The sequence below is a fragment of the Dermacentor andersoni genome, chromosome 8 (assembly GCF_023375885.2).
Source record: "Dermacentor andersoni chromosome 8, qqDerAnde1_hic_scaffold, whole genome shotgun sequence".
Classification (NCBI taxonomy): Eukaryota; Metazoa; Arthropoda; class Arachnida; order Ixodida; family Ixodidae; genus Dermacentor; species Dermacentor andersoni.
Window position 1 is genome coordinate 98,172,460 of NC_092821.1, and position 22,430 is coordinate 98,194,889.

Consider the following 22,430-nt stretch of genomic DNA (forward strand, 5'->3'; position numbering starts at 1 on the left):
TTTGTACATGCATTAGGTGCCGCTGTTCCTGACTTCTCGGCGTTTAGAAAGCGCCGAAGGCGGCAATAAAAACTGCAACCATTAAGATAGACACACTGTATGTGTGCTATTACCATTATTTGAAATATGTTACGGGGATTTGGATGCATAGACCATCACCTGATTATGAGGCACGCACTAGCGGAGGACACTGCATTAACATATTGGGCTCCACTCCCATTGGACACGGCCGGCGGCTGTAGGCTTCGAACCCGTCAGGTCGTGCTCCATAGCGCAACGTCGGACTTCCGGGAGGGGACGAGGCGGCTATTTACGGCGTGCAGGAAGTGGCTCTCGTGAGCAAAGGCGACGGCTGCAAAACCAACCTACAATACTGCACGTTGTTCTGCATACCACAGGGCGCTTGTAAAGAAGCAAGCGCGCTTTCAGGCGGGCGCATACAGTATACATCTCCGTCTTCTCGTATCTCGTGAGTTTTCCCTAGCCTATTAGGCCGAAACGCCGCGAGCAGAAACATTATACTGGTCGCTTGCTGGTGCCTGCCTTAGGTCTGTGGCCGTATTTCCTAACGAGACATTGTACTTGCAATATTAATGGAATGAGCCTTATTTGCCCAATGAAGGCACTTTAAACCTATCTATCTGTATGTCCGCTTACGTCAATCAAGAGAAAGGATGCCTAGAAAGGCAGGGAGGCTAACCAGAAGGCTGCCCTGGGCGGGCGGAAGGGGCAGGGGGGATAAAAAGAGAAAGAGCTGCAGGGAACTGTAGCACTGTAGCACGGGAAGACACAGATAATCAGTGCGACCGTCTTGTCACAGCTACATGTCTCGCACATGGGGCTGTTGGCCATTCCAATAAGGAAGGCTTAAGAGTTTGTAAATACGACGCCTCGCCACAGACGGCACAGCATGGTCTGTTCAGGTCATGGTAATGTAGGTGGTAGATGTATCTGTATGTTCGGAGACAACGAACGCAAGTGACACATGGTGGAAACGCTCCAGTCCTACGGGGTCGATGTGCACTCACGGGACAACAATAGCAGCCCTACCGCAGAGTCTGTACGCAGAAGCGGAATCAAAACACACTGTCCGATTTATTGAAAGCAAGAGTTCGACGTAAACTCGTCTGGTCGGCATTGCTAACCGTCAAGGGTAAAACGGACGCCTACCAAAAACACTAAAAGAAAAGAAACCAAGACGTTTCGGCTCCCATACGGGGGTCTTGCACACAATGAAAATAAGCGAAAGGGGGGATGTGAGGGACGTAATCGCTAAAGTTGGTCGACAGCCTCTCAGGGGAGTTAATTGCCGGGACAGCAAGCGACGGACGCTCACCAGAAGACACGGGCGCCATTTTGCTTTTGATGAATGTGCAAAACATACGATGGCCTCGGGTGTGCAAAAACTCGAAAGAGCAAACTCAAACTAAAAATACAGTAAAATACCAATACTTGATTTGTAAATGTCACGTATCGTTTCAAATTATCTGCTGTAAGTAAACAAAAAAAAATATTGTTTCATCTTTTCCACTTAATAAAGCGTGACCGAAACTGCGGGGCATCTTCCAGCAGTGGTGAAAGAGGCGCGCTTAGTTTCTGTAGCCTTCGCTTCATAGCCAAGAAAAGTTGTCCGCCGGTGTGGTAGGTGGGCCACTGGGTCATCATGCCTTCGTGGTCTATGCATCGTCATCATTCCAGCTTTGTCATCTGACTATCGTAATGCCGTCGTCGTCACGTTGTCCTTCTCATACCATTCTCATCCATTCGTCGTCACACAACCGTCGTGCTGCCGTTGTGGTCGTTCCATCAACGTCACAGCAGCTTCGTGATCCCACTGTTGTCACGCCGTCGCCGTCACGCCATCCTCCTCATAGAGTCATTGTGACACGGACTTCATCACACCATCGTAGTCATGCTCTTCTCTTTATCCCATTGTCCTCGTACCCTTATAATGCGCTCATCGTCGTCACGCAGTGGTCATACAATTGTCGTCATGAATTCGTTGTCGTTCTCTCGTCGTCATCCTAGCTTCGTAATCACGCCATCGTAGTCAATCCTTTGTTGTGGTGCTGTCGTCGTCACCCCGTCGCTTACCTTCTTCATCACTTCAGTAACGTCACCCCATTGTCGTCATGACGCCGACGTCACACCGGCTTCTTCGTTCCGTCGACGTCAATGCTTCTGCTTCATTATACCATAATCATGCAGTCATTATATAGTAGTTATGTCACCGTTGTCAACCCATTGTTCCCGTTGCTTCGTGGTCAGACATCAGTTACCCTGCATCACTATTCGTCATCCTGTCGTGGTGGTGCGAGCGTCCCCACTCAAGCTTCGTCATCCGACTCTCACCATGCCGTGGTCATAAAACCACCTTCGTTGATCGACTGATGTCAACCCTTCATCGTAATTTGTCGGTCAGTCGCTACCACGCATCCGCTATCATACCGTCGTCGTCGTTCCACTGTGATCATGCCACGGGGTCATTCTAGCTTGGTTGTCCTGTTTTCGCCATACCATCGTCAATTCGTCATCGTTGTGATTGCATTGTCCTCACATTGTTCTCAACTCGTCGTTGTCCAGCTATCGTCGTTGCACCCCCTTTGTCGTTCCATCGACATCATTGTTTCTTCATAATTTCATCATCGTGAATGCTCTTTGTCGCGAGGCTCTCTTATGCCGGCGTCATCAGAATTGGAACCCGAATAAGAATGGCCGCTGTGGGCTTACTTATCTCTATAGTACTACTACTATAGAGACTTACTTACTATTGAAACATACGCTTACTCGACAGGCTCTTCCGTCTACATGATATTACAGTATATAGTCGTCGCAGCGGTCTCTAGCCACAGGTGTCATAGTAATATCCAAGAATTAAAGAAAAGCTTATTCCAATATAGTGGCCGAATTTCAACAAGTTTCATTGAGCAACGTCGTGAATGTGCTTGTTTATAATACCATGCGCATTCACGGCAATTATTTGTGATTTCCCTGCAGCTGTAGTTTGATGCTTACCGAAGCGCTGTTGTAATACTGCAGGGAAGCTACGAATAGGTGTGGTAAATGCGTATAGTATTGGAAAGAAGCAGCCTCTCGAGTTTGTTAACTGAAAGTCGTTTAAAATCGGCCGATCCCTTGAAATATCACCAATTTAAATGCTGCCCTTTGAATTACGTTGGCGCATTGCGGCGAAGTTCAATATATGACCAAAGGCTCGGTATGTTTAATTCTTGGACATATGGGGTATCGAATACCCTGCATCATCAACTAAATTCGTGAGTTAAGTTACCTCTAATAAGCGCGCAGATATCAAATATACCAAACAAGCGCATGTCACCATTTCTTACTCCTTTATTCTCGTCCTCTGTCTTCCCCCTCCCTCCGGTGTTATATACAACTTCTTTACTTTTGGAAGGCTGCACTCAGCTCCCTTTCCCTTTATTTTCTTCATACCTCCTTGGGCGGTATTTAAACACATTCTTAATGGAAGCCTACTATTCAATTTCGTTCGCGCCGATATACCACACAGTTTTATGTTGGCAGGCTGACTTGCGGTTGGCTTTTACGACACGATGTGGTCTTTTATATACAGCACCAGTGTTTGATAGTCCCTATTCCACGAGTACCAAGTCTCCTACCGCCAGCGCTGGTAACGTTGTTTTTCGCTTCTTATCAAAATTAATTCTCATTCTTTCACGGTAGTTCGCTTGGCTGTCTTTTGTCTTTGTTTCTGTAAGCTGAGCCCTGATGTAGACTCCCAAGGATACATCAGGGGGAAGGTAAGCTGGTTTTCGAGAGGAAACAAAGAGTGAGGCAAATCCTAAACCAGTTTTATATGAGTGGTTGTTACCAGTTACCTGCGCTTTAAGGCAGCACTTCCATCCTACCGGGAAATTTGAGTACGTAGTGATGTATTTATTGCTTCAACGTCCCCTTCTTCCGATGTCCCCCCCCCCTACTTCTTCTCATGCAGCACACTTCATTACTGAGCCATGCTTGAAGCGTTTATTATTTGTCGAGTGTATGCACCTGTTTAAAATTTAAAAAATGTTGAAATTCTAATAGAGCACGACGTGTAGTCCTGAATTAAAAACACATCTGATACGACTGAATGATAAAGCCAATGACGGCACAATAAAACTAACGGGGTGAGTTCACAAGTCATCAGAAAACAGCAACAAAACAGCCTAATGAGACAGCTTGAAGCGCTAACATTGGAAATCACCAGCAATGAAGATTCCAAACTTTTATTGGCAGTGTTTTCGATGTTGTCGCGGGTCACCGACATCATGCTCTGGAGATATGCCTTTGCCCATGCGTCGTCCGCCGGCTTCACGATCGTGGAACGTACACTCGCGTGACGTCACCGAAGCTGCACCCACAGAGCGCGCTGCTTGAAGCTTTAGGAAACACCCGCAGAACAGCTCCGAGGGCAAAGTGTTGCGTACTGCCGTGGGACACGCACGTGTTAATGGCGGGCGCCCCTTCGGGGTCAAAAGATATAGTTCATTTGCGCGTGTGGTGCTTTCTTTAACATGTTCTGGAAGTTCGTTTTAGGCTTATTAACTCATTGTTCCGCCTTCTTCCTGCTCGCGAAGCGTTTCTCATGGACTCGGCGACAAAGTAACCCGCTACATAGTAGACAAACCTGAAGTACCGTTTGCTGGACTGCTGTGTTCCTTCCCGCCTGCACGCAATGCTCACTCTCTCCCTGTTTTTTTTTTCTTCTGTTCCCTTTTTGCGCACCGCCAGCGTGAAAGGGTAGAAAACTGGATGATCATCCGGCTCACCTCTATGCCTGTTTTTCCTTGTTTTCTATTCCTCTAAATAACACTGAAAGTTCCACTAAAACACGAAGCACTTCTACAATAGTTTTACAACAACCTTTACAAAAAAAAACTAACTTTCTTTCTTGAAAAAAAAAATGTTCCGTTTCTTCGTGAACTTTATAGGTCAACGTAAGGCCTGAGCCTTCGCTCGTATTCACTTTCTTACTCCGTGTTGCTAGACGGATCTCTATGCCTCAGTCATTCGTCTTCTTGAAAAAACTCAAATTAAGCTGTGTTACTCTGCATTGGCCTATAAGTCACTAACCTACCACCTTTTCTTTTCTTTTACCAGGCTCGGATAACCGAAAATGCGACGCCCAGGTGAAAAAGCTGTGCGCTCGCGAAGGGATGGAATGCGAGGTTATCAACGGCAGCTCTGTGTGTGTGGGTAAGGCGCCAGAAATTTTAAATCGCCATTACGCAAACACAGTGCGCAGCTATAGCGCCTTGTTGTGTGTCGCTGTTCTCTCTACGTTTCTGTGCTTTTCTCTCTTTTTTTCTATGTTTGCAGGCACGTTTACATACAGTAATGCTGTTGTTGTATTTCGTGTACTGTCACATATTTCTCTGCGTCTATCATAGTGTAACGCTCCTCTCCCCTACTTTTTACTCTCAGTTGCATTTTTCTCCCGGCTTCTGGGTAGTTGAGGGGTCCATTGAGAAGTTGTCTTGGAAAACAGCTACTACATTGCAGCATTATACCGAACTTCTAGGGTAGGCCTGCGTAACTGTTTCAAAGCTATATTTCGGAGTAGCTACCTAGACTTCTCGAATTTCTTGGCGATGCATGGAAGGCCCAAAACTGTTCCACAAAGACCGCTGTGTTGCAGACAGCAGCTCATTTTTGCAGGTATTGCTTGGAGTGTTTCTTGTTTTTTTAGGCAGCTTTACACGTTGGAATCATTATCACTCTGTGGTATTTTGAGAAATCAGCACGTTAAAAAAAAACTTCAAGTGACAGTATCCCGAGAGTATTAAAAGCATAAATTCATAGACAGCACGTACCACTCCTTTTGTCCTTGCTCTACAAAAAAATGTAATTACTAACTCTCACTCAGTAATATAGTATGGCTTAAGAGACTCATTCTTCTTTTCTTTTCTTCCTTCCAAAATAGATCGAAGCGCAACAAAATGCGACGAGGTGTTAAGGAAGAAATGTGACAAAATTGGGAAAGCGTGCGACGACGGAGAGAACTTCGTCGTCTGCAGAGGTAGTATCACAAGACACCCACTACATTCTCGCGGGAAACCTTGTTTTTGGTAGTAAGCGTTCTCGTTTCTCGAGTTTAGCTATGCAACACCATGGCCCGGCGACCCACCTGTCTGTGTGGTATTTTTTCAATATGGATTAAGGCAAGTTATCTTTCGGCATTGAAAAACTTCATGGCACTCGCTGCGATCCTCAGCGGCAAAAAGACAATTAAACCGACCATCCTAAATTGCAAAGTTTTATCACAGAGAGGCAAAAATGAAATGGTGGATAATTGTATCATTCATCGTTCCTCTATGGAAGTTATCCTTGTTTTTGTTAAGTATATTTAAGGAGAGCTTGGTGCCTATGTGTGGCGACAGCTCCTGCTCTTTATTAACATAACTGTTTTGCTCATAATTTTATAAGGAAAACTACATGTAGGAGAAAGACACAGGGGCATTCGCGTAAACAACGTTCGCGTACAACAATAGAAATATTCTCAAGCGCGAATGTTCACATGATACGAATCTTATTGAAATCAGGTCGTATGAGTTATTTCTTAAAATTTCACTGATCTGTGAGCCTTAGGCGGGCCCCGTATGCTATCTACGGGGAGCGCAGCTGAATGGACAGTCTCGTAGGATGTGTAGGCTGTAGCACCAGCTTATGTATGTGCGGACAATTCGACATCTGCGTACTGCATTAGCGAACGAGAGAGAGAGAAAAAAAAGAAAGCTAAATTATTTGCAAATCAGACGACACGATTTGCCTGTGATACGTCGGAGATAGTTGTGCGCTTGCGCTCGCTATGACTGTGCATATCGAGGAAGCCGAGCTTCAGTTTCCTTAAGCTCTCCAACGATTAAACGCATTTGGCCACCGAAATATGATAAGAAGGTGCAATTTTTTCCCCTTAAACACGCTGAGGTTTGAGGACGTAGACATATATTACCCTGCATGCCAGTGAAGAAGGAATGGCGCGATGCAGAGAGAGAGGCCCTGAAGGAGAGAAATTGAAGACACGCGATGTTTTAAATAATGGATATTTGATCTGGAGGAGAGTTTAAGAAGTCTAAGAGGCCACCATAGGAATCAAGTTAATGGATAACAGTTGTACAGCTGTTGTGTACATAATTTTTTGTGCCCACTCGTTCCTTTGCTCCACTGTCTGTAAAGCTCAACTGACGCTATACAGCCCACAGACCTCTAGTCCAGCATTAGTATATGCGTTTTGTCTGCGCCACGCTCTTTGTGATGTCAAATAAATTTGATTTCATTTGACCAAGTAATGAGATCAACAAAAATCCACAGACTTCAAGTTGTTTTGATTTGATAGACGGTGTCAGTTGATCGAGGCTGCCGGTTGTGAGGAGCACCGTGGATGCGCCCTTCGCCCCGCATACATGAACAATGAACAATGTAGGTCGCGGTCTTCGCGGGACTCACGGTCAATAAACCCATCTCGCGTTGTGTGTGCTGCTGCAATGCCAGCTGCGCCACCCACACTGCATCAGAGCCCGCGACCCTACCATATTTGTGTGGTGCGTAAAAGATTTACTGGCGAATGCTGATCCGCTGGCGATGACTTTGACACTGAGACGCGGCGCTGCTATTTGCTGACTGCGAAGCACTTCAGTTGGTGATCTGTCGCAGAAAAAAACGAACGACACAAGAAGAGCAGCAGTTTTATACGGTAGTTTATTTTCCATTTGCTTGCAGGAAGAGACAAAAGGCAAAGGCAGAAATCAAGGGGCCATTGAACACTAGAAGACCTCTGAACCCGCTAGACTAAGGCCGAGAACACGGCGCCGCTATCTAACCTGGTAGCCTGCTCAGCCAAGCGTTCGCACATCGTAACGTATACTGAGCGTAGTTCCGCATATTTTTGCAATTTCAGTGAGAAACATGTTAGTGAGTACATGCAACTTGTAAACTGTACTTACGCTGCTCAGAAAAGACAGATATCGACCCGCTCCGAATGCAAGCACTCTTGACTGTGAACTCGACTGCGCATAGCGCAAAGCGACCTTGAGATGACTGCGCAATAGTGTGCACGGAACACTCGCCGCCAGATAATCCGGAGTAAGAACATCTGCCCCACAAAAATGTAGCTGTCATACCGAGGTAATCTTCTCAGGAGCTCCCTAGTTATGCTAGTTTATGATGGTAACAAAAATAAGTTGGAAGGCGATTGAACCTCCAGTTCGTGTTCAGCAAAGACAATGTCTTCCGGAGCCATGTAGGGGTGATAGCATGACGCAGTCAGTGCGTACAGCACACAAATGCATCACCCCTGGCACGCCCAGAAAAGGATCAGCGTGGGGCAGCCTTTTTTTTTTTTTTTTTTGCTAGGGAGGTATTTTGTAAGAGTCTACCTAGTGGACATGTCCATTGCATCTGCTGCTTAAAAGCTGATTGGCTGTGACGCCAGGTCGCTGCGAACGCACAGCCCAGCCCAGCCAATCAAAACTTCAACAGCAGACAACATGGACATATGCACTAGGTGGACTCTTACAGAATGCCTCTCCTGCACTACCTTAGCGATCCCATTTGTGGACTGCACATGGCGAAGGGAACGGCCCACGTGATTTACTCTGCAATGTCGTTGGGATCGGTTATTGTGCAGTCGAAAAAGAAAGAGAGGCCAGAAAAGACATACCCGCGACCCCGAAAAAGTGCTGGTAACTCGCCTAGAAAGACACTGTCTTTAAAAAAAAGAAGAAAACACATGTGCCCTAATACGAGTCACCATGTTCTGTTGCAATTTACAATACATACAACTTTCCCTGCAGCAGAACGATACAATTCGCTGCGAGGCCAGTCTCTTGATTTATTGAGCTTGAGATACGTTTTGACAAATGCTAGAAAGCTGCATTTGCCTGTGCCACCACAAATGTCTCCTGTTTATTTAGGAAGCCTTGCTAACACATTGCGATGCGCCTGTTCAAACAGACCGGCGGCCCCGAGTTTGTCCGGACGAACACAAGAAAAGGTGCGCTAAAGTCCATCTCAACTGCATAGAGATCAAGGACGCCCCGACATGCACAGGTAAGACGCCTATTTATGAAAAACTGAGCAAACTTGTAAGGGTGTGCCACGGAGGATGGGGAAAGTTGTCTTGGAATTGTCCCTTATCAGTGCAATAAATTTTTGTGACCTGCACGGACTGCTAAACTTAACTGAAGCAAGATAACTGCAATTCATGCTTTTTGAAGTCGGCAAGCCGATTAAAAGAAGAGTGAAGTTGTTATCACTCAATGTAGCAGATATGAACATCTGCGTTTCGAAAACGCGTCACTATACCAGCCGTGGTTGCTCAGTGGCTATGGTGTTAGGCTGCTGAGCACGAGGTCGCGGGATCGAATCCCGGCCATGGCGGCCGCATTTCGATGGAGGCGAAATGCGAAAACACCTGTGTACTTAGATTTAGGTGCACTTTAAAGATCCCCAGGTGGTCGAAATTTCCGGAGTCCTCCACTACGGCGTGCCTCATAATCAGAAAGTGGTTTTGGCACGTTAAACCCCATAATTTTGACGCGTCACTATAGCAGGAGCAGGCGTCCGTAAATCTGTGGTACTCGATAACACATTACCGACGGCTACAAAATCACCTGGTACTTCCTTTATTTTAGGGCACTCGATGTTTTTCCAAAGCTACCATTCGGTGCTCGACGTATGCTCACTAGGCAGAACATCCGAGACACGCCACAGTTTCACTAAATTCACTCTCAAACTTACGCTTATGCATGACAGTACTGCACGACAAACACGAAGAGAGGGAAAGCGAAAAGCTAAGCCCGAGGCCACGAGATCAAATCACGCTCGCGGAGGCTGAATTTCAATAAGAACTAAATGCAAAAATGCCCGTCTACCACGCATTAGTTGCACGTTAAAGATCCAAAGGTGGTCGAAATTAATCCGGAGTCTCCCAGTAGCGCGTGTCTCACATCATCGTTTCGGCACGTAATACTAAGGAATTTAATTAATTTAGAAACAGAAAAAGACGGCACTAGTATACAGAACATTAGTGCTGTAAGAATGGTACTCACAGGATATGACGGCGCTCGTTGCAACTCAGTCGCTCACTGAGAAATGAACACATTTCGGATATAACTATTAACCGGAACGCCAGTGCACGAATCCGCCAGGCAGGGTTGTTGCAAAATTATCACCTTGAAGGGAGAGAGAAAGCAAAATCAGGTGCACTGCACAGTAAGGGTCGCGCAGGCGATGAAAAAAGAATTTATAAATGAATCCCGTTAAGGAACTACGGTAATCTTGTGAGGAATCAAATCGCGACGAGGTGAACATCACACCAAGATCCCGCCTCTTGCATACTCTGTCAAACTTTTGCGGCACGAACGCGAAACAGCGTAGAAAGAGATTTCACACGATTCTCGACACGTTCCTGTCGCTGTGCTCATAGGTACGAGTTGACGTTTTTGTGCTTTCTTTGTTTCTTTCTTTCGCTGGAATTAATTGAGAAGCCCAAAAGCGTACAAGTGACATCAAAAAGAAGTGCAATATGCGTATAGAAATGGTCGTTTAAGAGATGCCCATGAGCCGGCATGATGTGTTCATTAGTGCAAAGGAACTTATTTTATTGCGACAGCAACTATATGGACAACATAGAGATTTTTTGCATATAAAATTGATGTATCTTTATTTATTTATTTCCAACATACTGCAGTCGAAAGACCGAGCTGGGAGGCGCAACAAAAGCAGTTCACAAAAGAAAAGAAATTAGAAAACAAAAAAACGTAGTGAAACGGTAGAAGACAGTATAAAGGATAATTATAATCAAAAGCTTGCAGGATAGAGCAACAGTGCGAAGCACAACCAATACAGATACGCAATATAAAAAAAACACCGCTGTTTGTACCTGGTGGTCACAAACAGAAAGGTACACAGCTCAAGTCAGGATTATCCCCAACCCATCACAAAATGCTTCCAACTGTAACGCATTCCATTCATTTATGGTGCGAAGAAGAAAAGAATACATGAAAACATTTGTGCGCGCAAAGTAAGGTTCAAGGGTATGGGCATGTTTATGGCTAGTTTGCCTAGAAATTCAGTATCTAAGTAAATTTCAGGACTGATGTTAAATTTACCAAATATTGAGTGGAGAAATTTCAGCCTAGCGTTGCTCTTCGGTGTTCTATAAAGCAAGGAGGTTATTACTAGCTATGATCGTTGACAGCGAGTCATTTCTCTGGTAAGCATTAAATATAAAACGGACCGCTTTGCACCATCTCAAGTTTCCTATCTTTCTAGAGATATGGATACCAAAGGACACTAGCCTAAACAAATTTCGATCATTTAAATGCATTATAGGCCAGCAGGTTTATTTCTGATGATGATGTTTTTAGGTTGTGCCTCCAGAAACCGTGCTTTTTAGAAGCGGATGAGCAAGTTTTGGTAATATGACTTGAGCATGTTAAGCGGTTGTTTTATACGTAATACCTAAATATTTATATTCATCAACCTACCTGAAACGACAATTATTGAGAGAATGCGTGTAATTAGGAGGGCGTTTTTTTGTGTTTTATGTGCAGGAAGACTGATTTATCGCTGTTTAGTTTTGTAGAACAATTCTTACACCACTTAGAAACGGCGCAGAGGTTAGATTGTAGACACTATCGACCATTGGGAGTGACGCCGGTTATAAAAAGTATGCAGTCACCTGCAGAAAGCTTTATACTTATTTTTGACGTATCTATGGAGGTAACAATATCATTTATGTACGCTAAAAAAGAACACGTCGATAAAGGCTATTTGGAGGGACTCCTGATGTTACAGGCAGAACGCCAGACGCGGAGTCACTCACGCGTACATATTGCTTACGATCAGATAGGTAGCAACGAATCCATTTATAACCAAATTAACGCGTAGGCCGATGCCGCGTAATTTCGAAATGAGTTTGCTATGCGTGACGAAGTCGAACACCTTACTAAAATCCGAGAATATAGCATCAATTTGATCTCCCATATCAAGCGAAGCGGCGAACTTATGAATTGCTGTGACTAGTTGTGTTGTTGTTATTTATTTCGAAAAGCCCTGCTGCAGAAGCGGCAGATAGTCGCCTTCTTCAAAAAAGGGGGTGATGTAATGCGAAACTATGTGTTCTGATAGCTTACATGTCATGCAAGTTATAGGAATAGCCCCGTAGTTTCCGACTTTCAGAGGATCACATTTTTTATGCACTGGCCCTACCCGTGCCATATGCCAATCATCAGGAAATAAGGAGTTTTCGAAGGAAGGACGCGATACATGTGTCAAAATATGCGCGACCGGTTTTGCATACGTGCGCAAAAATGTGTTCGGAATATTATCTTGACCAGAAGAGAATTTCGTTCTCAGGTTAAAGTAGCCAGCACAGTACACCGTAGTGTGTTATAAAATCGGACGACATTACTGCAAGAGAGTCATCATGCGTTACCTCGTGCTCGGAAGCGGCAAACGTGGCACAGAAGTAATGGTTAAATGTATGCTATACGTTTAGCCATTCTCTTTATGCGGGTTACATTGCCACACTATTGAATCACTGAAGTTGCTCATACAAGGTGTGTAGTTCCTGACTAAATTAGAATGTCAGACCACACCCCAATGTCTTCAAGAATAACGCTCACAGCGCATGCCACTAATCTTAAATCTTCACAGACTATTAAGTATTAAAAGTACAAAACAATATCAGCGTCCAAGCTTCAAGGTGATGGAAGTTTACTGTGCAAGTTTACTGTATGCCATTAGCGACCCCACACGGCGTGTTAAATCTCTTAAGATTGCCAACGATATTACGTACGTCGCGTCCGCATTAATCGGACGAGCTTGTACTTAGAACACCATGCCCGAAGTTTGAGCGCACCGCTAAATGTTCCTAGCACAGTCAGTGCTTCGCTTTCGGGTGAAACTGCTGATTTCTTTTTTTTTTTTTTCACTGCACAGCGCAGAACTGACCTTGCTACTTTGGCTGTCAGGATTACTGGTTTACATACACCGTTTTGTTGGTACTACCATTCAGGGAACCCATAAGAGTCGGAATGCAACCGCCGAAAGGAGTTATCTTTGAGGCGTGTACTGGAGTGGGACTCCTCGGTCGCGCTTCCCTAAGAAAACTCGACGCCATCTAGCGCCACCACCGCGAAGCCTGCACATGGCCACCGGAACGCATAGGGCGCCGATACGTGCGACGCTGAGAAACGCGTCATGCGGCAACCGTGTTCCTCTCTCGTGTCGTGAATAGGTGTACGGTAGCGCGATTAAAAGACAGAACAAAAGAAGACACACAGGGACAAACACGGCGCTAACTTGCAACAATGATTATTTTGGAAAACCACGTAGTTGTGTGTGTCCCTCAGTGTCTCCTTTTGTTGAGACTTTTAATCGCGCTACCGTACACCGATTCGACATGCATTACCGACAAGCCCACATTGCAACCCTCGTGAGCCTCTCTGGTGCTTCTTTCTCGACACGCTACGCCATCTAGTAGCACGGCCGAGAAGTTCGCGCATGGTCACTGAGAAAAGAAGCGCGGCTTGCCGGTGCCTGCGAACGTTGCGACTTGTTCGCTAGCTTGCCGCACACCAAGTCCCACATAGTCAGTGACCCATGTTGGCTATAGTGCCTTATTGAAGAGCGCCACATTCTCAGTGAATTTATGGCGCTGTTCGCAAAGACGTCGGGGTTCAAGGCTCTCATTGAAAGTGGCACATATCCAGTGCATTTGTGGTGCAGCCCGCGAATGCATCGGGTTGCTCTCCTTGAGGAACCCTTGTTAAGCGAGCTCAGCATCGGATAAATTTTAGGGAGCTTTCTCGTCAGTGTGTAACGCCACATTCCCAATAGCACATACCTAGTTACCCAAGTTTGCGTCAAATACGTTCATTCAAGGGTGGCGCACATCCACAGGAACATACCTAGCTACCCAAGTTTCCATCAGAGAGGTTTAATGAAACGCAGCATAGAACTCATGGACCATACACAGTGGTCCATGTCGGCGTGAAAGAGCGCCTTCGAACAGCGGTGCCTGCCCCCTCTTGCATCGGCAGTGACACATGTCAGCGTGTAAGAGGTTTGTTGAAGAGCGGCACGTATGAACACATGACAGATAATCAGTGACGCACGTTGGTCCGACGGTTGGTTTCGCACCTGTTACCTTAGCACAGCAGCCTGATGCGCTAACCACTTGCCCACCTACTACCCGACGCCCCAGGCAGGGCTAGAAACGGTTATATGCAAACGTAGGTGCACACAATACGTACATAGAGAAGATAGTCACCGGAAAGTAAGGGAAGCATAGCACAAATGCGAAGGCATTGAAAACGAACGGGAGCCATCTCCGATGACCATCTATAGGCATACGAATAGCCAAATCGTGTCATGAATGAGGCGTATACTGCAGCGAGACTCCTCTCTGACGCTTCCGTCGGGACACATTGCGTCATCTGGCGGTGCCACTGCGAAGTTCGCGAATGCGCATTGGCAAGTACAAGCCCACCTAATTTGGCCTTCAATGGTTTCATTGAAGAGCGGCAATTACCGATTAGCACACACCTAGTGGCCCCATCTGCACCTACGTAGTGGCACAAACACAAGTTGATGTAAAAGAGATTCATCACATAGCTGCACAAGTCCAGTACCACACATACCTATGGAAACGGCGCGTAACGCCATAGGACAGAAATGTTAGGAAATTTGTATATATTTATGAGTGTTTATGTATGTGAGCTCATAACGTAGACATGGGAGTGCTGCTGAATTAACTACGTAGACAACTTCACTAACTTCAGGATCAACCCATACCGTTAGATTGCACTTCCTTCGGCATGAACTCATAATTTCGGTCGGATAGTTATATAGCCGGAAAAAACTGGTCCCACTCCCAATGGCAAGACTTCTATTCGCATTAAAAATCCGGGCACTTTGCTACATAAATTCTTCCCCTTCATCATATAGTCAACGTCCCGAATGTGGCAGCCTTGTCTCGCCTTGAGGCAGCACACTGGGATTTACTGGCCAGCTTCCGACTCCGACGGCCAAGTTTTACACGACGCCTGCAATTTACTTGATGTTTCACATACTGCGCCATTGTCATAAGGGGTAGGCCAGCCCTCCTATGCGATACAAGAGTTATAATTTTGGTTGGTCTTTTAAACACTGAAATACTGGTAAAACACTGCAAACAAAGGACTGCGGTCAACTGCTCGCGTTGTCGTGTTCTCCAGGTCTTCTTGTCAGCATTACTCGTTCACTAGCGCTGTCATGTCTGGAGTATAAAATTCACATATGTAGATACTCACAAAAATACAAAAACTGTCTTCAGTGTAGCCTCGTTGGACCAAAACAGAACAGACATTGCAAGAGATGCGTATACGGTTCAATCCGGAAAGACGGTAATTTTTCACTTTGGTTACACCTTTCCTTCGTTATGAAAGCCCTCTTTATCGCATGAACTCGCATGACACGTTCAGTCGATGTACTTTAATAACCCTAGGTTGTACCAACTACGCGGACACAGCTACGTATGGAGAGGAAACTGGAGAGCGCTACCAGAGGAAGTGTACCTTCCCAATCGTGAACGCCATCTGCCAACAGCAAATAACCGTATCGGCGACGGCGGGATCCCCCGCCTCGGCCAAAATTTTAGCAGTGGAGATCGCCTTCGCTCACGCGGAGCGTTCGCAAAGGGACTCGGTCGCGGTCACGGCTAGCCTTCGGCTTCGGCTAGCCTCGCGATAGTTCCCAAATCTTTCAGCCGAGGTCATCGCCTATTCTGGTGCCCGGGGCACACGGGGGCACAAAGAAACGAACACGCTAAAGCGTTAACTCGAAGGTGTACTAACAGAGCGACGACGTCCTTTTCTAACGCGAACCAATCGCACTATCGCTCTCAAAATCCTATCAATTTAGATGCCAAATACATCTTTGCTCATCAGCGTAGAGTTCGCAGAAAATAGCCACAACTCTCCCCCTTCCCCCCAAGCTTCGACGGGGAATAGGCCGCCGATAGGTGCAAAATAATTACTAAGGTATTCCCCATATAAAATTGCTAAACGCCACCGCCACATATCCCACCCGCTACAGGGACACCTACCCTTGTTACGGTGGCATACCCACCCTATCACATGTAACCTGGGAGTGTACTAAGCGCCGTCATAGGCCAAACAGCCACAACAGTATGGAGCAGTGGGAGGCATAGCTCTCCTGTTCTGACTTAGCAGGATAAAAGTCGTTAATTGGTCAGGTCAGTCAGGCATAAGAGGCAAGTGGCAAGCGGAGAGGCAAGTGTGTGTGTGCGTGTGTGATCCTTGCCTAAATAACATGTCTACTGATTACCCAAATTCAGCTATATCCTTGATGTTAACTGGCATATTTTTCAAAGGGGTGTGACAACCTCAGGTGACTCACTTCTTCTTTTTTACTTGAGCAGACCCCAGCAAGCCCACTTGCGATAAAGAAATGATCACTAGATGCCACTCACTAGGAGGGAAATGTGTTGAAGCGGACAACAAGACATTCTGTACAGGTATGCAATGTTTCCTTTGGATAATATATAAATATATTTTCAGGCTCTTTCAGCTAACTTTAGGCACAGTTTAGAAATATGCCGCCGCACTCTAAAACGACGCGACCAAATACATGTTGCTCGCTTTTGCATGTACTGTGTCACGCCATTTTTGTATTTTGTTTAATTAAATAACTAGCCAAGAATGATTAACCAACTTCTGAAGCAACCATTGTTACGTTTCGCCTACGACGCGCGGTATAGCCGGCGCGGATGCAACGGACGCCGGGGCTTCGTTCAAGCGGCGGACATTTTGGCCCGTTCAGCGCCGCCGATACGCCTCCCCGCCACGCGCGTCCAGGCATGTTTCAGTGCCACGTGTCTTCAAATGTGCGTGAGTGTGTGTGTGCATGGTGGTGCCCCCGCTTGTCAAAGCGCGGCAGCCGGGGAGAGGAGCTCCCCAAGTGTGAAGCGAGGAGGTCTGACCGGCGCCTGCTCGGCGGATGCGTCACTACACTCGTCTCAACATGTCTCTCAGCGTGTCCGTGCCCCGCCGTCACGTGGCCTCGTCACGAGGCCTTCCTCTTGCCCTCGACTCCGAGAGTATAAGAGCAGCTGCCCCCGGACACCGAGAGAGAGGCTCCGATTTCTTCCGTTGAGTTACGTGCTCTCCCGTCTCTCCACTTCGGTCGACCTGACCGCCCGCTCTTTTGTGATGCTAGAATAAACAAGTTGTTCTGTTACCAGTCGACTCATGTTTTGCCGGGACCTTCGGATGCTTCCAGTTGTGCCCCAGGCCGCCAGGCCAACGCTACCCTTGGGGCTTGCGACCCATTTGCAACAACGGGTGTGAGCTCCGAGATTCCAACACCATGCTAGGAATAAAATACCAAATAGAAAGTTGGAGAGCCGTTTGCAACACTTACGAATAATCACTTTCTGTCTTTCTATCTGTTAACTACATGTGTTTTCTTGCTCACTTCGGATGCCCGCAAAATACAAAAAAGCACCACGTGACATGCCCACTTGCGAGTCGTGATTGCACTGTTCCCAAGCCTTTCCCGCACAAACGAACATAGCATTTAACCGGTGTGAACACCCGTCTGCTTATCCCTATCATAAACCACCACCAGGGAAGCACATCGCTAGTGTAAATAACACAGCCAACGCCTTTGTCACTGCCCTGTCGCCTTTTAAGCGGCAGCACGCCCTACTTGGTGCTATGTTCGTTTGTACGCGGACAGCTTGGGAGCGCTGCTAATACGGCTCGCACGCGGGTATGCCGCGAGATATTTTTTTTTATTTCACGGGCATCCTCAGTAAAGTGAAAAACACTAATACCTAATAGGTAGAAAGTTGCAAATTGCCCAATCGGACGCTTTACAATGTGCTCTACCACATTCTAATTGGAATGTTTTGCCCAACTTTGTTGCTTCGGAAGTGGGGTAAAAAATCTTGACTTATTATCTAATTAAGAAATACACAAAGATTGCGTGACACTAAATACAAAAGGGAGCAACATGCATTTGGTCTTGTCGTCTTACCTTGCATCGGCATATTTTTAAACTCTGGCTAAAATTAGCTGAAACACCCTGTATAAGTAAGAATGCGTGTAAAAGAGAGAGAGTCGTTTTTCAATGCGTACATCAACTTTTCAAATAAAACCTTGCGGAGCACGCAGGGTGTTTTACGTGCCTCGACATGTCGATGAGAAAATTGTAGAGCGACATGAAAAGCTCCCGATACAGCTATTTGTTGCTCAATACGGGCACATAAAAGTGTTTTTTCAGAGCGTGAAAGTAGTCCGAGAATACACGCAAAGTGCTTCGAGCGGCCAGTCGCGTGGCAACTTTGCGTGCATTTGCGGGCTACATACTTTCACGCTCGGGAAAACACTTTTATGTAGCACGTATTTAGCAACAGCAAGCTACATCACGAGTTTTTCATGTCTCTCAACAATTTTCTCATTGACACTTCTTATGTACCTATAATATTTGAGAAGTCAAACAATTAATTAGGAATAATTATCCAATTAGGCGCATTGAAAAAAATATTGAGTATCACCAAGCGATAGCAAACAACGTTACCTTGGTTCTAGCCTGCTACGAGCGCATTCGCATATTTTAATTTCTGGCTGAAGCTATCTCGGACAGCCGTCGCAAGAAAAAAATTGTCTGAATGAGAGAGTGTTTCAAGACGTGCATCAACTTTTTAAGTAGAATCTTGTGGCAAACACAGGTGCCTCTATTGTAAAGTAATATATATATATATATATATATATATATATAAAGTAAGGGGCACACCCCTCCCCCACTCTCAGAAGTGGAGGAGAGGTCAAGTCACGCAACTTTAACTATAGGCGTATCTACATGGTAGGCAGAGGTGCACTGTCCCTGTGCCCACTCGATAGATACGTCTCTGGTTCAAGTAACGTGGAACACTCTGTATATAGGCAATGGTGACTCAGCGAATTAAATGAGAATTAAGTTGTTAATGTGCAAAAAACGCATACATACACACGTGGGTGTTTCTAACATATATTTCGAAACTCAATATTTCTCAATAAAACTCAATGTAATTCAACAATAAGTTAACGAGAACTGAGTCAACGATTTTATTGTTGTGGGCACTCAACAATGGCTCAATAATACTCAACACTATTCAACTATACGGCGACAGCATTTAGACAACTTTCTTGTTGTGAACGACTCAACAACTTTATTGTTGAATTATTGCTGTGGTTTCACTAATTATTGAGGTATTGTTGAAAGGCGATTGAGTCAGCAGTTAATCCACAATATGCCAACATTTCGATAGCCATTTTTAAAAGGGATATCGTCCGGCTCACCTCCATGCTTTTCTCCATGTCTTTTCTTCGTCTAAATAGCAGTAAATGTTGGGTTACAACACGATATATTTTTACAACAGTTCTATGGCCCATCTACTATAACAAAGAAATAACCTTTTTTTTAAAAAAAAGTTCCGTTTCTACATGAACTTCACAGGTGAACGTAAGGCCTGAACTTTGGCTCGCATTCACTTTCTTACTTCTCGTTGCCAGGCGGATCTCAATGCCTCATTCATTAGTCTTCATGAAGAAGCTGAAATTAATCTGTCTTATACAGCATTGGCCTATGCGTCACTCATGTATCGCTTTTTTTCTTTCAACAGACCAAGATCAGCTAAAGTGCAACGACCAGATGAAAAAGGTGTGCGCTCGCGAAGGAATGGAATGCGAGGTTATCAACGGTACCTCTGTGTGTGCGGGTAAGGCGCTGATAGTTTTAAATCTCGATTAGGGAAACACAGTACGCAGCTATAGGACCGTGCTGTGTGTCGCTGTTGTTCGTGCATATCTGTGTATTTCTCTTTTTTTTTTCTGTGTTTACGTGCAATCTTGCATTTCTTGTACTTCGTGCAGTGTCACGTAATTCTTCTTCCAGTTTGCTTCTTACCTTTTTCGCGATTTTCTGCGTCTATCATATTGTAGCATTCCTCTCCCCTATCTTTTACCGTCAATTGCATTTTTCTCGCGGGTTCTGGCTAGTTCAGGTGTTCAGTGAGAAGTTGTTGTTGTTCCTCAATGACCTGGCCGACATCTACGGCGGCCGTGGATCTCCAGTTCCTGCCTTCTTTTTCACTTTTTACTACAACAAAACTGCTACTACATTAAAGCACTTTACCGACCTTAAACGGTAGCCTGCATAACCGTTTCTAAACTACATTACGGAGTAGCTATCTACTCTTTTGGAATGTCTTAGTGATGCACGGAATGCCCAGAAAACTTACATAAAGACCGCTGCGTTCCCGACAACAGCTCATTTCTTCTGGTATTGCTTCAAGTGTTTTTTCCAGGCAGCTTTACACGTTGGAATCATTGCCACTCGGTGGTAAATTTGGGAAATCAGCACGTTCAAAAAAACTTCAAGTGACTGCATCACGCGAGCAAGAAAAGTATAAAGTCATAGACAGCACGTACCACTCCTTATGTCCTTGCTCTACAGAAAAATGTAATTACTAACTCGCACTCAGTAATACAGTATGGCTTTAGAGACTCATTCTTCTTTAATTTTCTTCCTTTCAAAATAGATCGAAGCGCAACAAAATGCGACGAGGTGTTAAGGAAGAAATGTGACAAAATTGGGAAAGCGTGCGACGACGGAGAGAACTTCGTCCTCTGCAGAGGTAGTATCACAAGACACCCACTACATTCTCGCGGGAAACCTTGTTTTTCGTAGTAAGGGTTCTCGTTTCTCGAGTTTAACGATGCAACACCATAGCCCAGCCACACACCTGTCTGTGTGGTATTTTTTATTTTCAATAACTGTTAAGGCAGCCTATTTTTGAACATTTAAAAACTTTCTGGGATTTGTTGAGATCCTTAGTGGCAAAAAGTCGATTAAACGGAGCATTCGAATCTGCAAAGTTTTGTCAGAGACACAAAATTGAAATGGTGCATAGCTGTATCTTTCATCGTTCCTCTGTGGAAGGTTCTTTTTCTTAAATATGTTTAAGGAGAGCTTGTTGCCTATGTGTGGCGAGAGCTCCTGCTCTTTATTAACATAACCGTTTTGCATAATTTTCATTAGTAAAACTACACGTGGGAGAAAGGCACAGGGGCATTCGCGTAAACAACCTTCGCGTAAGACAATCCAATTCGCTGTGAGATCAGTCTATTGCTTTATTGAGTTTGAGATACGTTTGACAAATGCTAGAAAGCTGCGTTTGCTTGTCACACCAAGAAGGTCACCTGCTTATTTAGGGAGCCTTGCTAACATTGTTTAATGCACCTGTTCAAACAGACCGGCGGCCCCGAGTTTGTCCTGACGAACACAAGAAAAGGTGCGCTAAAGTCCATCTCAACTGCCTGGAGATCAAGGACGCCCCGACGTGCACAGGTGAAACGCCTGTTTATGAAAAACTAAGCAAACTTGCAAGGGTGTGCCACGGAGTATGGGGATAGTTGTCATGGAATTGTTCTTTATTAGTGCAATAATTTCACAGCGTGTTTACAGGAGGTATTGAGAGACCTGGATTGGGAAAAATTGGGGATAAAGGTTCATGGAGAATACCTTAGTAACTTGCGATTCGCTGATGATATAGCTTTGCTTAGTAACTCAGGGAACCAATTGCTATGCATGCTCACTGACCTGGAGAGGCAAAGCAGAAGGGTGGGTCTAAAAATTAGTCTGCAGAAAACTAAAGTAATGTTTAACAGTCTCGAGAACAGAAGTTTACGATAGGTAGCGAGACACTGGAAGTGGTAAGGGAACACATCTACTTAGGGCAGGTAGTGACTGCTGATCCGGATCATGAGACTGAAATAATCAGAATAAGAAGAATGGGCTGGGGTGTGTTTGCCAGGCGTTCTCAGATCACGAACAGCAGGTTGCCATTATCCCTCAAGAGAAAAGTGTATAACAGCTGTGTCTTACCAGTACTCACGTACGGGGCAGAAGCCTGGAGGCTTACGAAAAGGGTTCTACTTAAATGGAGGACGACGCAACGAGCTATGGGAAGAAGAATGATGGGTGCAACGTTAAGGGATAAGAAAAGAGCAGATTGGGTGAGTGAACAAACGCGAGTTAATGACGTCTTAGTTGAAATCAAGAAAAAGAAATGGGCATGGGCAGGACATGTAATGAGGAGGGAAAATAACCGATAGTCATTAAAGGTTACGGACTGGATTCGAAGGGAAGGAAAGCATAGAAAGTTCGGTGGGCGGATGAGATTAAGAAGTTTGCAGGAATAACGTGGCCACAATTAATACATGACCGGGGTAGTTGGAGAAGTAAGGGTGAGGCCTGTGCCCTGCAGCGGGCGTAACCAAGTAGTGGTTGTTGTTGTTGTTGTTGTTGATGATGATGATGATGATGTAATTTTTATACCTATATGGACTCCTAAA

At 45.3% G+C, this 22,430-nt stretch overlaps 1 protein-coding gene across 1 annotated transcript in view; it reads left to right on the forward strand.

Annotated features, from left to right (window-relative positions):
* The window catches only part of LOC140212978 (uncharacterized), a 118,836-nt gene that overhangs the window by 71,157 nt on the left and 25,249 nt on the right, over positions 1–22,430 (forward strand). The window contains exons 16-22 of the mRNA XM_072284105.1: positions 5,122–5,217; positions 5,945–6,040; positions 8,974–9,069; positions 16,451–16,546; positions 19,697–19,792; positions 20,615–20,710; positions 21,328–21,423. Of these exons, the coding sequence (XP_072140206.1) occupies positions 5,122–5,217; positions 5,945–6,040; positions 8,974–9,069; positions 16,451–16,546; positions 19,697–19,792; positions 20,615–20,710; positions 21,328–21,423 (672 nt within the window). The remainder of the gene's footprint in view (positions 1–5,121; positions 5,218–5,944; positions 6,041–8,973; positions 9,070–16,450; positions 16,547–19,696; positions 19,793–20,614; positions 20,711–21,327; positions 21,424–22,430) is intronic.